Genomic DNA, 13,425 nt, shown 5'->3' with positions numbered 1-13,425 from the left:
GAGAGATGGCAGCCTGCATACTAACAAACCTAAACAAATAAAATCCACTCTTGTTACATAGATCAGCATGGCTGAACAGCAGTGCTGACACTCTTATAAACAGCTTCCATGGCCAAGTGGTGCAGCTGTTCTTACCTCACTGGAAATTAGGACCAGATGGGATTTATAGAACTCCTTAACTTCACCATCAGCTAAGGAAGTTCAGAGAGAGGTTTCAGGACATATAAACATTCAGCTTGGCGTGCACATGTGTGTTTTAGTGTATTTCTCTTTTCTAAAACAGTAGAAAGTTTGAGGACACAATGAAACTCAGAAGTGCACCTGTTTCTTCTTTTTTTTTAATGCTGTTACACTGGTTTACATCCTTGTGGTCATACTGTGAGTCAGTCTCAAGATCTGCTACAGTTTTTCTTCATGCTTCGTAACTTCAGCATCCAAAGTCCAATATTTCAATTTTTTTTTGTTTCCAGTTAAGAAAGTCTTACCACAGCTGACAGCAGAAAAGCCCCCAACACTGCCAGTATTCTTAGTGGCAGTATTTGTGTACATGTTCTCCCTTGTTTTGATTGAGAGATATGCATGGAAAGGTGCGTGGGTGTTGGCAGTTCCTTGCTGACTTGATTTCTCTTATTTATCATACCCAGCTGGGGCTTTCCAGGAGCCAGGGCCCAGAGCATACGGCGTCATGACTTGATGCTGCAGTTTAACATATGGTTCCTATTTGTTTTCAAATCTTTTCCTGCATCATCCAGAGATAGAGGCAGAAGCATCCCCTTCGTGGGAGGAACGTCTCTAATTTCCACATGCTACTTGTTCCTGTGCTGTTGAGAACTCCACCCTGCTTAGCTGCAGAGCTTGTCTTAAGCTCTTTCTCCAGACTTTTTAGTGTTCACATACACAGAATTTGTAATCTTTCCAGCTGTATTAACAGATTTTTGGAACGTGTGATCACTACTGAAATACGCTTTTGGTCCATGTTCTCGCAGTATTTAAATTCCTTGGTGTGTCTAGTCTGCAATTTAGGGACATACTTTCGGAATGATCAGAAGCATGAAGACATAGAGGAATTGCCTCAAATAATGTTGGAAATTTGAAACAAAGGAAGGACTTGAATGTAAATCATTTCACTCACTGGGCCACTGGATAAAGAATAAATGAGTCTTTATTATCTGTGTTATATCAATTCCTTATGAGCTCCTGTAAAACTTTGTCACTTGCTGCTATTAAATGCAATTTGTTTGTGTTGAGGAAATTGCAATAAATCTCCACTTGTCATGTGTTCTTTCTTACAGGAGTCAAATATTTTGAGCCCAATACAGGATGGGACCAAAAAACCCCAGATAGACAGCATTAAAAGCAATAACTACAATATTGTTAAAGAGGTTAGTATAGCTGCCAAGAAACTTGCTTGATGAGTAGATTTAGTAATTATTTTGAAGGAAAGTGTCTTTGTTTGGTTTTGGCAAGAACCATGACTGGTTCTTTTTTTGCTTGCATGCTTATTTATTTGTTTGTTTGTTTGGTTTTTTTTAATTTATAGATTTTGATTCGACTCAGCAAACTTTGTGTTCAGAATAAAAAATGTCGGAATCAACAGCAGCGTTTACTGAAAAATATGGGCGCCCACTTGGTAGTCTTGGACCTCCTGCAGATCCCCTATGAAAAGGTTATTTTCCTAATTTTAGTGGTAGAGAACATGAACTCAAGGAAGGGAAAGGCCTTGGCAGGCCCAAGAATCAAAAGGAATATTTTTTAAAAGCTGATTTGTCAGCTGTGGTACAAACATGAAATGATGACGTTATTTTCTACCTTAAGAATTGTGAGTTTGGGCTCAGTATAAATATGGCTGCCTGCACAGTTTTATTTAAAATTTAATGTTTACTGCCTTGGGTACCTGGATGTCACAGCACTGTCATGCCTGTACCCATTCCTGAAGCAGGCAAACCTTAGGACCAAAAGCTTTCATGGATCAAATCTCAAATAACTTGTTTCTGTGGTGGATATCTCTAACCTAGTTCCTCTTGCCATTTTTTTCACAAGATAAAGTTATTTGGTACTGATTTGGTGGAATTGAGCATGCAAATGAATGAACTAGATAGGCTTTGAAAGAGCACATTTTCCTAGGTCTTCTAGGAATCACTGAGAGGAGGTAAAACCTCTGCAGGGCTACATTTTCCTGTGTGTTATGTTGCAGACACTGGGTTCAGCTGTCGTCAGTAAAATAGTGCTTGTCCATACAGGTGGTTCATCAAATCATACTTAGAATACTCCATGAGAGGAATATAAAATGGGGATGAAACTAGAGATATATTTGTGTGGGAGAACATGTATGAACACATGCACACATAAATCTGTTTCTGTACGTAGCTATAGAAAAGCCTAACCTTTGCCAAGACTTAAAATTAATGCAGAGAGACATTCTTGGTTTGTTTTGTTTTTTATTTAAATCAAGTACCTTAGCACTTTTTTAAACTAGGAAATTATAACCACACATGAAGAAATGTTGCTTTGATTTTGTGCTCCTACCTGTGACTCCCTATGGTCATGTTGATTCAGAGTAAGCTGCTAATGGACTCTGAAGGAAACTACATCAGTTGCTTTTGCCAGAGGGAGAATTCCTGCCCTATAAAGGCTCAGGAGAAGTGGTTTGCTCCTGGCTGAATTGATATTGTGTGGTTTTAACAAGTATGTTTAGGTACAACCAGCTGATTTTGTTTGTCCTTTCTTCCTGCAGAGTGATGAAAAGATGAATGAAGTTATGAATCTAGCCCACACTTTCCTTCAGAATTTCTGTCGAGGAAATCCTCAGAATCAAGTTCTCCTCCACAAAAATCTCAACTTGTTCCTAACTCCAGGGGTAAGTATTTCACTTGAAGTAGAATATGATAATCGGAATTTAATTTGGGTTTGCTGAAACATCCCAGTGCTAAATAAATAATTTCACTAAATTATGCCTCCCCTTCTCTCTCCTCTCTCATTTCCCTTAGTGTTGCTTTTTATGTCATTGGCTTTAATGTTGCCATTTTAAAAGTGGAAAACAAAACCCAAAAACCTGCGGGGTTTACTGGAAGGATCTATGAATATGTGTCACATCATTGTGTTGAACTTGACTCTGATTTTATTCATCCTGACTCACTCAGTGATGGATTGTAAAGTCAAGGCAGAAGACGCTGTGCCTGCTGTGACCTTGCATGACAACAGAATCAGACCCAACTAATCTAAAGTTTGACCTTCTATTAAATCATTGTCTTTACAATACACTTTTTAATCACAATCCCTTTGTATATATTTGTGTGTGTGTTTACAGACATATTCATATAGAATGACACTTGCTCAGTGGATCTACTCAGTAACACATGCTTTTATAAGAAGGAGTTGTGAGTATGAGGATTGCAGACCCTGGCCTGTGCAAATTAGGAACCATTTGTTCCGTTGTTTTTCATTTATGCTCTTTTGTGACATTAGTGAGCAGCTCTTAGCTGACCACAGTGGGAACCAGAGCCTGGATTCCATCACATCCAACACTGACACTTGGGTGCCAAGTGTGGAGCCAGCTTGCCCTTATATTTCTGTTCTTTTGAAGCTGATTTCCTAATCATCCATCCCAGTTACTGTGCTTTTGTGTACATTGTGGAGCAAACTCTATGTGGATTCCTTCCAGATGACCCTAAACAGACATGTATACTGTAGGAGCACACCTGACCCTCAGGAGCCTTTAGTCAAGGGAGCAACTTGGACCAAAAGCCCCAAGAACGCACAAAGTCTGGGTGCTGTGTCCTCAGCAGCATCCCTTCTTGCTCCAAATCTGTTCCTCTTGTTCCATGCTGCTCACGGATACACAGTGCTAGGCTCCCTCTGGAGTTAATATGGAAAGAGAGATTCTCTTTGAGACTGATCAGGCTGCATGTGCAGGGATTTGCCTGCTGGAAATGCCTCCTCTGTGAGCCCCAGAGAAAGCCAGAGCAGCTCATCATCTCATTTGGTGGCCTCATTGCAAAGTTTGGTGCTGAGTGGGACCAGTGTGGTCTCGGGTGTCTCATACTCCAAAGCCCCTGCAGAGTGCTCTAGCAGTGTAGTGTGTATGTGTGTGTGTGTGTTCACCTTCCACATGGACACAGGTTTGGTTTATGCCCACTTTAGGACTGTTTGTACTCAAAGGGAAATGTGGAGAAATCCCATCAAAACTGGAAGCTGGACCCTGAGATCACTGAAAAGGATTTCTCCAGTTTCCCTTTACCAGTGAGCCTTCCTCTACTTGAGAATCCCGTGCCTCTCTCAATTTCAAAGCAAATCTGCTCTGCTCATGAGGCTGTTTTTGATCTGTTCAGCTCCTGGAAGCTGAGACCATGAGGCACATCTTCATGAATAATTACCTCCTGTGCAACGAGATCAGTGAGAGGGTGGTGCAGCACTTTGTGCACTGCATCGAGACCCACGGCCGGCACGTGGAGTACCTGCGATTCCTGCAGACCATCGTGAAAGCAGATGGCAAATATGTGAAAAAATGCCAGGACATGGTAATGACAGAGGTAAGCAAAGGCTTCACATGTTAATCACTTGTGTATTTTGAGGCTGTTTTTCCTGCTCTTGATACCAATGAGATATAATGGCATCCTCGCTTTAGAATTTTAAGCAGCGTCACAAATAATGAATATTTTAGCAGACGTTTTTGGGAGTTTGATCTAATTTTGTAAGGCCATCTGTATAACTACTAGAAAGAAAACATGAGTGTTAGCATGGTGATACAGAGATGTCTATTTGTAGAGGATGTAGCATGGAAATCTCAGAGTTACATAAACCTTCATTTTCCTGTAATGTAATTTAGGATCATTTTTACCCACTCTTGTGGCACAGGTTTGCCATATAAGAGGCTCTTACCTCTATGGATTTGTCTAAATAGTGTTGTAGACCTTTTTTTTAGCATGTAGCAATTCTAAATTCTAGTTTCTGCCTTTTTTTGTTTTGTTTTATTTCAGAGGATTTCTGTGAGGGTCAGTAGAGCTGCTCTAGCTTTAACTAGCTGGATTCAGAGTCTGACCCAGTAAATTCCACCAAGTGGTTTGTGGACAATCTTTATGCCAATAGATTTCCTAGGAAAATACCTAATTGACTTTCTCTGCAATTAGGATTTGATATATTGTAAGCATGATAAATGAAGTCTTCAACTTGCAGACACTTGTGCATTTAACTGTAATTATGTTAACAGTTCCTTGAGATTAATAAGTGGGTAAAGTTGAATATGGTGAAAAGTCATGGTAGGATTAGAGTCCAAGGAACATTTTTATTTGCTTTACAAAGCGCTTTTTTTTTGGCTTGGTTTGGTTTTTTTAAGAGATGTCTTCACAAAGAAATCAGAGATAAGCTTTAATTTTTTGTGGTATGAATAAAACTAATTCCCACTGAAATTTTATTCCACAGCAACAAGAGGAAAAACTTCTAATTAAGAAAGTAAAGCTCCTGCCTACATGGATAACCTTTAATGAAATTCACCTCAACCTTTTCAATTTGAGTGAAGTATTTTAACATGCAATATCAATTACAAGCCTTTGATTTACATAATTCAAACACTTCTTGTGCCTTTGTGGTTTTAGATTTTTCTGCTTCCACCAAAGGCTCTTGTAGAGGTTTTTTTTAATCATCAAACAAAATTTTTAGATTTTTCTCAATTGAAATATATTTTGCTATTGACCTATAGTACCACAGAGATAAACTGTCATATTGCATTTTCAAGCTGACTCCATGATGAAAGTAGAGATGAACTTGGATATGGGATTCACATCATAAGTCCTGCAGGAACTTCCTGGGGGGAGGGAGCAACCCTGTTTTGATGAAACAGGGTAACATAATGATCAGTTTTTCAAAAAGTAGGAAATTATAGGTAAGTAATTATGATTTCTTAGAAAAGGATGCTGATTGTGAAACTTGAATGGCACTTGAATGGCAATCCACTCGAAAGGGAACAAATGGTTGGAACTTGCCACAGAGTCGGGACAGTTTCTCTGTAGACAACTGAGATGTACTCTGTGACCTTAAACAAATGATGTAGCTTTTCCTGTGCCGCCAGATGGGGCACATAAACAATTTACCACAAGACGAGATAGAATATGACTGTGCAGCTTGCCTCAGCTCCTCCTGCATTTTCTTTCACCCACAGGAAGTGGGTGAAACTCTGTAGCTTATTCCTGTTTACTGGGAGTGAAGGATAAACCTCGTATTTACACGTTCTGGAAAGTGCATGCAGATGAAGGCATGGCAAGAGAATACTGTCATCAAATACATCGGACATCCCCAGTCTGGCTGATTCCCTTGTTCTCATCTCCTTGGTCTCCATGTCTGCAATGATATTTACCAACCTGAAAGCTTCCTTAGGGCACTTTTTCTCATTACAAGCAGGCTTTGAGGTTCCTGCAAGAACCCTGCCTGTCAGTGCAAGCACTATTACAGAAGGGAAAGCAGAGTTTACTTTGAGCCAGATCAATGTGGCAGCAGAGTTTTCTATTACCTGTAGTATTCTGGAGTAATATTTTGTAGAGCATCAACAGCTTCTCCAATACTGACCAGCTTTATTATATTTCCATAGAATTCTTAACTTGCTGAAAATATACTTTAGTGGCAGAAAATGCTGCTGGGTTGTTTTGTCCTAAGCTCTTGTCCCTTTAGTTTTTTTTTTTTTCCTGTGCTGTGGATTGTCCAGAAAATGTCTGAAAAGTCATGGGTATAGAAATACTTTACAAACCCAAAGATAAATGAGAAATAGGAATTGCAGGAAAGACTGAATTCACAATTCACTCCAGCCAAATGTCAAAGTAAAAATAAGCAAGAAATGGGGAAAGCACAAACAGAAAAGCTGTGAATTCAAAATTTGAAGTGTTGAAAACCCTGGAAAGTGTAATGAAATGTTTCTTGACTTTTCATTCTGGGAGACTAATTTTAATTCCTGTTCTTGCTGCTTTCCCATTTCTTAGCAGCTCCAGCAACCTTTATGACTACCCTTGAATTGAGTAAGCTGGGATTTCACATCACGTATGGACTGGAATAGGTCAAGTGCCTAATTCACAAAATAAGTGTGATTTTCGAGCTGCCAGGGTGTGTTCTGTACTATGAGGGGGTTTGTGGGAGCTTAGTTTCACCCACATTGAGAGTGGATTGTGCTTCACAGGACAGGGATGGAGAGAGGATTCCAAACAGGGTTAGAGCACAACTCTTCAGTGAGATGTGCTGAGATGGGATTGCCAGCATCCAGTGCCACTCTGGATCCTCTTGAGATGAGCAGAGCACTTGTAGAAGAGTCAAATATTTATCACATACACCAGTTTTCTGTTAAATGAAAGTGCTGGCATGACGCTGACAAAGTCATGACCCACCTGCCAAATTTGCACAGGGTGGGAAGAATCCCCCTTTGTTTCCAATGCTGAGCAAGGGCGGGGAAAAGCTGGGTTCAATTCTGGGTGAGGCACAAGTTTTCTGTGTGAGGCAGCGTGGAAGATTTAATCTCACTGCACCTCAAGTGCCTATCTAGGAAACAGGGATAATAATGCATCCTGGCCTCCCAGTAGGAGGTGAGGATAATTAATTAACTTTACACAAACATTGAGATGGTAGGAATAATAAGGATGGTATGCTGTCTTAGGTAAAGACAGAGCTACAAAGGAATTAAACTTCAAATTCTCCTTGCATTAGTGCATTCCTTGGTGAGTTATTCCAGATTTGCACTTATGTTGACAAGAGCAGAATGCCTTGGATATTGTTTTGACATGTTCATTTGGCAAACCACATCAGAGCAAATTTTGTTTCGTTGTTTGGGTTTTAGCTGGAGAGTCTTTGCATACTTAAATTAAGAAATTAAGAAAATCATGGAATCATTTAGGTTCGAAAAGACCTTTAAAATCATCCAAAACGATTGCAGCGCAGGGTGCTCAAAGCCTTGTGATCTGTTTCTCAGCTGATAAACGGCGGTGAAGATGTGTTGATATTCTACAACGACAGAGCATCCTTCCCAGTCCTGCTGCAGATGATGTGTTCGGAGCGAGACCGAGCCGACGAGAGCGGGCCCTTAGCGTATCACGTCACTCTGGTGGAGCTGCTGGCCGCCTGCACGGAGGGGAAGAATGTGTACACAGAGATCAAGTGCAATTCACTGCTGCCCTTGGATGATATAGTGAGGGTAGTGACCCATGATGACTGCATTCCTGAGGTACGATTCACGGCAGGAGGAAGCAGGCGGTAGAAACCCAGACAATGCTTTGTTTTTGTTGTTTATAATGTACTGACAAGTTGAATATTTGCACAGAAACGGGCTGGAAATGGGCAGTGCTTCTTAATGGGAATAAGTGAGAAAGGATAGACAGTATTTATTCCACAGAAAATTCCTTGTCCTTAATGCTTTGTTTATCAGTTTTTCAGACACCTTTTTTTGTTTTGGGTTTGTCCAGCCATTGTCAGAGTTTCATGCTCTCCTAACTTCTGGCTGAAGTTGTGAAAACCCAGCTGAGTGTTAGGTCAAGCCAGTGTTTTGCCACTGCCTGAATTTCTCGGAAATGATGGGTAAAATTCTGTCCATGCTGAAGTCAGTGGGAATTTGGGTGAAGTCTCATTAAACTCAATTGCAGTCCTGCAAATGTTTTTATTCACTGCATATGAGGGCACAATTCTGCATGTGTCATGCTAAAGTAGGACTGTGATATTACCTGGTGCAAAAATGGGGCTCAAAACAACAGAACTGGGGCCTGCAGGAGTTAAAACTCCCTCTGTGCCATGAAAATTGCCCTTGTGATCAAATGATCCTATTACTAAAAAGAATATATTTGCTTTGCCCAAAAGTTCCCCTTAACATTAATTTCAACAGATGGTAATTAGAAAAAAAAAGCCCAAACAAATGAAACCTAAAGGTCTGATCTGAGTTTTCTCTTCACTGCATTAAACATATGGAACTACCTCATCTCCTTTGACCGTGACAAAAAATTTTCAGTGCATTTACATATGTTTATATTTAATCTATAAATTTTGGGCACTGGATATCCATTTTTATGCTGTGCACATGCAGACTTGTCATGCCAGAGAGGAGTGCAACTGCAGTCCTCCTCCTAAGCCTTGTGCTGTCATTGCTGCAGTCCCAGTGCTCCACAACCTTTCTCTGCCATTTGGATCCCAAATGCAAGTGCTGCATTAGGATTGTGGAAATATAGGGACTGCAGTCCCAGCTCTGCAAAAGACTTTTTATTTTATATTTGGCAAGCCTGTCACAAGGCTTCAACCCACTGCAGTCAACTGGCAAGTGCAGGGGTGTCCTGCATTTTGACAGCCCCTGGCTTTGGAGCCAGGCCTTGCTGGTCCTGACATCAGTTAAATACCAGAATCATTATTGGTTTGTTTTGTGGGGGTTTTGTCATTAGAGTAAGGATGTTTGCAAAACCTTTTCATTTTTCCTCCTGTGGTCTTTCAGGCATGTGTTGCCCTGCTTCTCCCTAAATCTTCAGAACCAAACATATGCATTATTATGGTTATGAATGTTTGTTAGTACTGGAAGGTTCATCTTTATTGTTCAGTATTTTTGCAGGTAGAAAACATTATGTTAATTGTTTTTATTGTTGCATTTCATAGTGATTGTGTTTTCACTGTTCCTGCAGGTGAAAATTGCCTATGTTAATTTTGTTAACCACTGTTACGTGGACACTGAAGTGGAAATGAAAGAAATCTATGCCAGTAACCATATCTGGAAGCTGTTTGAGAACTTCCTTGTTGATATGGCAAGGGTAAGCTTCACCAGGTGTTAAATATTACAGAATAGTCAGGGTGACAACTGAACTAGCAGTAACTTTTTTTTTGTGCACTTCTTTTATTTTGTTAACTATTTTTATTCAAAACTGACAATAGGATAAGTGTGGTTGGTTGGTTTGATTGTTTAACAAACAGTCATTCCTATGTTCTTTATCATCATTTAACCTGCTAATTACTAGCAGCCTTCCCTTTCTAAAAGGGCATCTTGGAACCCATGTGCCTTTCTCTTTTCTTCCAGAGAAATTAATTAGGTGTGTGTACATGGTTGAGAGCCTGTGTGAATCTTCTGGGAACGTGTGTTACATGTCATTATGGTGGTGACTAAAAAACCCCCACATCTGTAATCTCTTCCTTTATTCTGTTGTTACAGTGAGGATCAGGGATCAAGATCTTCTTTGGCTCATGTTCCTTCTTTAGTCTCTGCTTTTGTGTTTTATTCTCCTGTCACTGCGTGCTCATTGCTGATGTGAAAGGCAGGTGTAGAGCTGTGGTCCCTCAGAATACTGATTCAGATATAAATTACAGCTGCGAGGTGACAGGGTGCAGTGAGTACCACAAGCTTGCCATTCCTGTGGTCCTCAGCGAGCCTCACAGTGTCAGTAGTTGTTGAATTAAATTTTAAGTTACAAGTTGAATTAAACTTCCTTTCCCAGGGATTTTGAAGGCAGAAAACAAGAGAAATCTTATGACTTCCACAGGGATTATATACAATAGTAGAGCCATGAGGGGAAGCTAGTGTGATGTAATGATTATAGCCTGCACTACATATCCTTTTCTAGGAGGTTAATGCTTCCTGTAATTATAAATAATTACAATATTAATGACAAGAAATGGTGTTGCTCTTCCTGCTCAAGAGGTAGAACCACGAGTTTTTGGGTTTTTCCATGGTCCATTACATTTTACAATACGTAAGTTCTCACTCCTTGCATTCTTCATTTTGTTGAAAAAAGGTAAAGAATCTCAGTTTGGTCCTGCAGCAGACATTGACCCCAAAGTAACAGTGGGCCACAAAATAATTCCTGTGAGACCTATTGGGAGAAAATATCATGAATTCTGGCTAAAAGAAGAAGGAATGCAAAGACTTGTATTGTACAATAGGCACTGGGACCTGTTAATTTCTCTGTGAAACAGAAACCTTATAAATGGTCAGGTTTATTTTCTTTTGTGGGTTTTTTTGTGGTTTTTTTTTCTTTTTTTTCTTTTTTTTTCCCTGGGAGCAGGTTAAGGCAGGGATGTTTGTGTTCTCTTTTTTTGGTGCTAGCCATTTTCAGCAGTAATTAGTTCTCTACAAATCCTGCATTCTTGCTATTTTGTCTCTGTGGTTGTGTTACACAGTGAAAGCCCTTCTGGACAAAACAACCTGGGTTGAAAATTAAAATGAGAAACATCCTTGGAGGAGTCTTCTGACTTTTAACCTTACTGGTTTTACCTCAAGAAGTGTTTTCTTCTATTTAATTCCCTTTCTGGGTTGCCCTTTCCTGACGCGTCCTGACCCTGACTTTCCAAACAGACGATCCCTCCTCCCTAGCCCTTGAATGTGGCCAATTTTCTGTGCCCCTGGACTAGAAGCAGACAAGTAGAAAGAGGGCTCTGTCCAGGTTTCCTCTCATGAGCCTGGAGACAAACTGCATTGTGCTGGAGGCTTGTCCTGATGCTGGTGACCTCTGAACTTGTTTTCACATACCCCTGTCCTAAGAGACATTAGACCCCAGGTCGTCAGAGGTGAAGAGGGAATGATTAATGCTGCATTTTGTGTGCGGGTGCTGTTGGCACCGAATGGCAAAATACAGTTTTAGTCTGCTCTCCTGCAGGCACATCAGAAGTGCTCTGGCCTGTCCTGCTCTCCAGCCGTGGATAGCCATATTTTCCAGGTTATGGAGTGTATTTGTTCAGATTTGGTGCTCTGGGGCCCCAACAGAGCCCATGTGTTATAAATGCATCAGCGTTCTGTAGCTATCAGGACAGTTAGAATGCTGTCAGCCTCATGAAAGATGTTACAATAGCTTTCAAAGCATTTAGAAAAAGAGCTCTTTGATCCTCTGTGTTCCAGTGAGCTAAAAAGGATGCTTTTGCATGGGGGAAGGGGAAATGCTTTTCTTTTAGCTGCTACAAATGCCTGTCAGTGGGTGAGTTTGTGAGCTTTGAGTCTGTTATTGGAGAGCACCAAGGTGAAAGACGGCGAGTGTTATCCTCAGGTTGGATTCTTTCTGTTTTAGATATATATTAAAAAAAAAAAAGTAACTGATTTTTTTTTTTTTATTATCTGTTTCTGGATTGAGGAAGGAAATATTTAGTCCCCAGCTGTCACTTTCCTTTCAACAACGTGATACATTGCAAAGCAGGCATGAGGCGGATCTGTGTATAAACCGGGTTTGCCAAAAGCCGTTGTGCTTTCAAAGACACCCTGTTTCTACAGCTTCTGCCAACCTACTTTCTGCTGGGTGTGGCTTACAGCCTTGTGCTGAGCAGAGTGGGTGCTGCTGAAGGAAAGGCTTCCCTTTCCTGCGTGTGGCCCAGCCTGTGTAAGTCAGCAGCTCTAGTCTGAGCAGGATTAAAGAAAAGAGCTGGGATCTGACAGCTGTAAAGTCATCCTGGCTTTCTCTGCAGAATTTTTGAAGTATTATTCATGTGAGTTTTGGTCCCAAAGCCTCTTAAGGGGTTTTTAAAAACTGCTTTCTCAATCCTCATCTCCATTTCATGCATTTCAGGTTTTTTTTTGCATGGAGGAAGATCTTTCAGACCCCAAAGGGCAGAGGGATAAGAACAAATGAGAGGATTTCCAAATTCCTTCTGTGCTGGGAATTTTTCAGACTGGTATTGGAGCAGCGTAGCATTCCCACATATGTCTCTGCTTTTCAGGCAGCTGAAGGGGAAAGCTTAAAAGTGTTTTGGAATTGAGTTTTGGTGATTTCTACATTCACTGTGCTTGCACTGCACAGCTCCCTGTCTTCCTATTGGGATTGCAAGTGCTGAGCTCAGAGCTACTGGTTCCAGCCAAAACTGGCATGCAGATTAATTAAAAGCAAAAGAACTTCCAGAGGCCTTTAGTTCTATAAACTCTTAAAAAAAAAAAAAAAAATTTAAACAAGTTTTGATTATTAATGGAATCATTTGCCTTCATGAGGACCGGGGGTGGTGGTGGTGGTGTCACACTTTTCCCAAAACTGAAGGGCTGATGAGTTTGCCATTTCATTTTAGCCACTGTTGCTTCTCTGACCAAAATCTTTCCTGGGCTGATTAAAAAATGCACTCTGTGGAAGCATGACTGGTTTATCTGACACATCTTAGATAAGCAGACAAGCAAACTCCTCAAGATGCCTCATTTGTCTTGGTCTCAAGTTATCTTTGGTTATTCCTCTGCCTACTAGAGGACAATACTTGTGTGCTAGACCCAAGGTGCTTCTGTGTTTGCCTGAGCTCAATCACACCCTGAACACAGATGCTTTTGGATGTTGTGTCAGTAAACTTCCTTAAAACATTCCTGGTGACACTGCTGTCATGTGGTGACAGTGGCAGTGTGTAATTAGGGAGAATCTTTGCCCTGTGTGAGATTCAGGTGCTGTGGATTATTTCTCTGCTTCTGTCACCAACTTTTCCCTGTGACCTTAAGCAATTCACTCAGCTTCTCTGGACTCCCTATCCCTGAAG

At 40.7% G+C, this 13,425-nt stretch overlaps 1 protein-coding gene across 4 annotated transcripts in view; it reads left to right on the top strand.

Moving 5' to 3' along the window:
* Nucleotides 1–13,425, top strand: part of ITPR2 (inositol 1,4,5-trisphosphate receptor type 2) — a 245,697-nt gene that overhangs the window by 103,103 nt on the left and 129,169 nt on the right. For all 4 annotated transcript variants that reach the window (XM_039570501.1, XM_039570499.1, XM_039570500.1 and 1 more), the window contains 6 exons: nucleotides 1,293–1,382; nucleotides 1,541–1,666; nucleotides 2,735–2,857; nucleotides 4,329–4,529; nucleotides 7,943–8,194; nucleotides 9,627–9,752. In XM_039570501.1, the coding sequence (XP_039426435.1) occupies nucleotides 1,293–1,382; nucleotides 1,541–1,666; nucleotides 2,735–2,857; nucleotides 4,329–4,529; nucleotides 7,943–8,194; nucleotides 9,627–9,752 (918 nt within the window). The remainder of the gene's footprint in view (nucleotides 1–1,292; nucleotides 1,383–1,540; nucleotides 1,667–2,734; nucleotides 2,858–4,328; nucleotides 4,530–7,942; nucleotides 8,195–9,626; nucleotides 9,753–13,425) is intronic.

Source organism: Corvus cornix, chromosome 1A, assembly GCF_000738735.6.
Source record: "Corvus cornix cornix isolate S_Up_H32 chromosome 1A, ASM73873v5, whole genome shotgun sequence".
Lineage (NCBI taxonomy): Eukaryota > Metazoa > Chordata > Aves > Passeriformes > Corvidae > Corvus > Corvus cornix.
The sequence above is the reverse complement of the archived record's forward strand: the minus strand, read 5'-3'. Positions and strand labels throughout refer to the sequence as shown.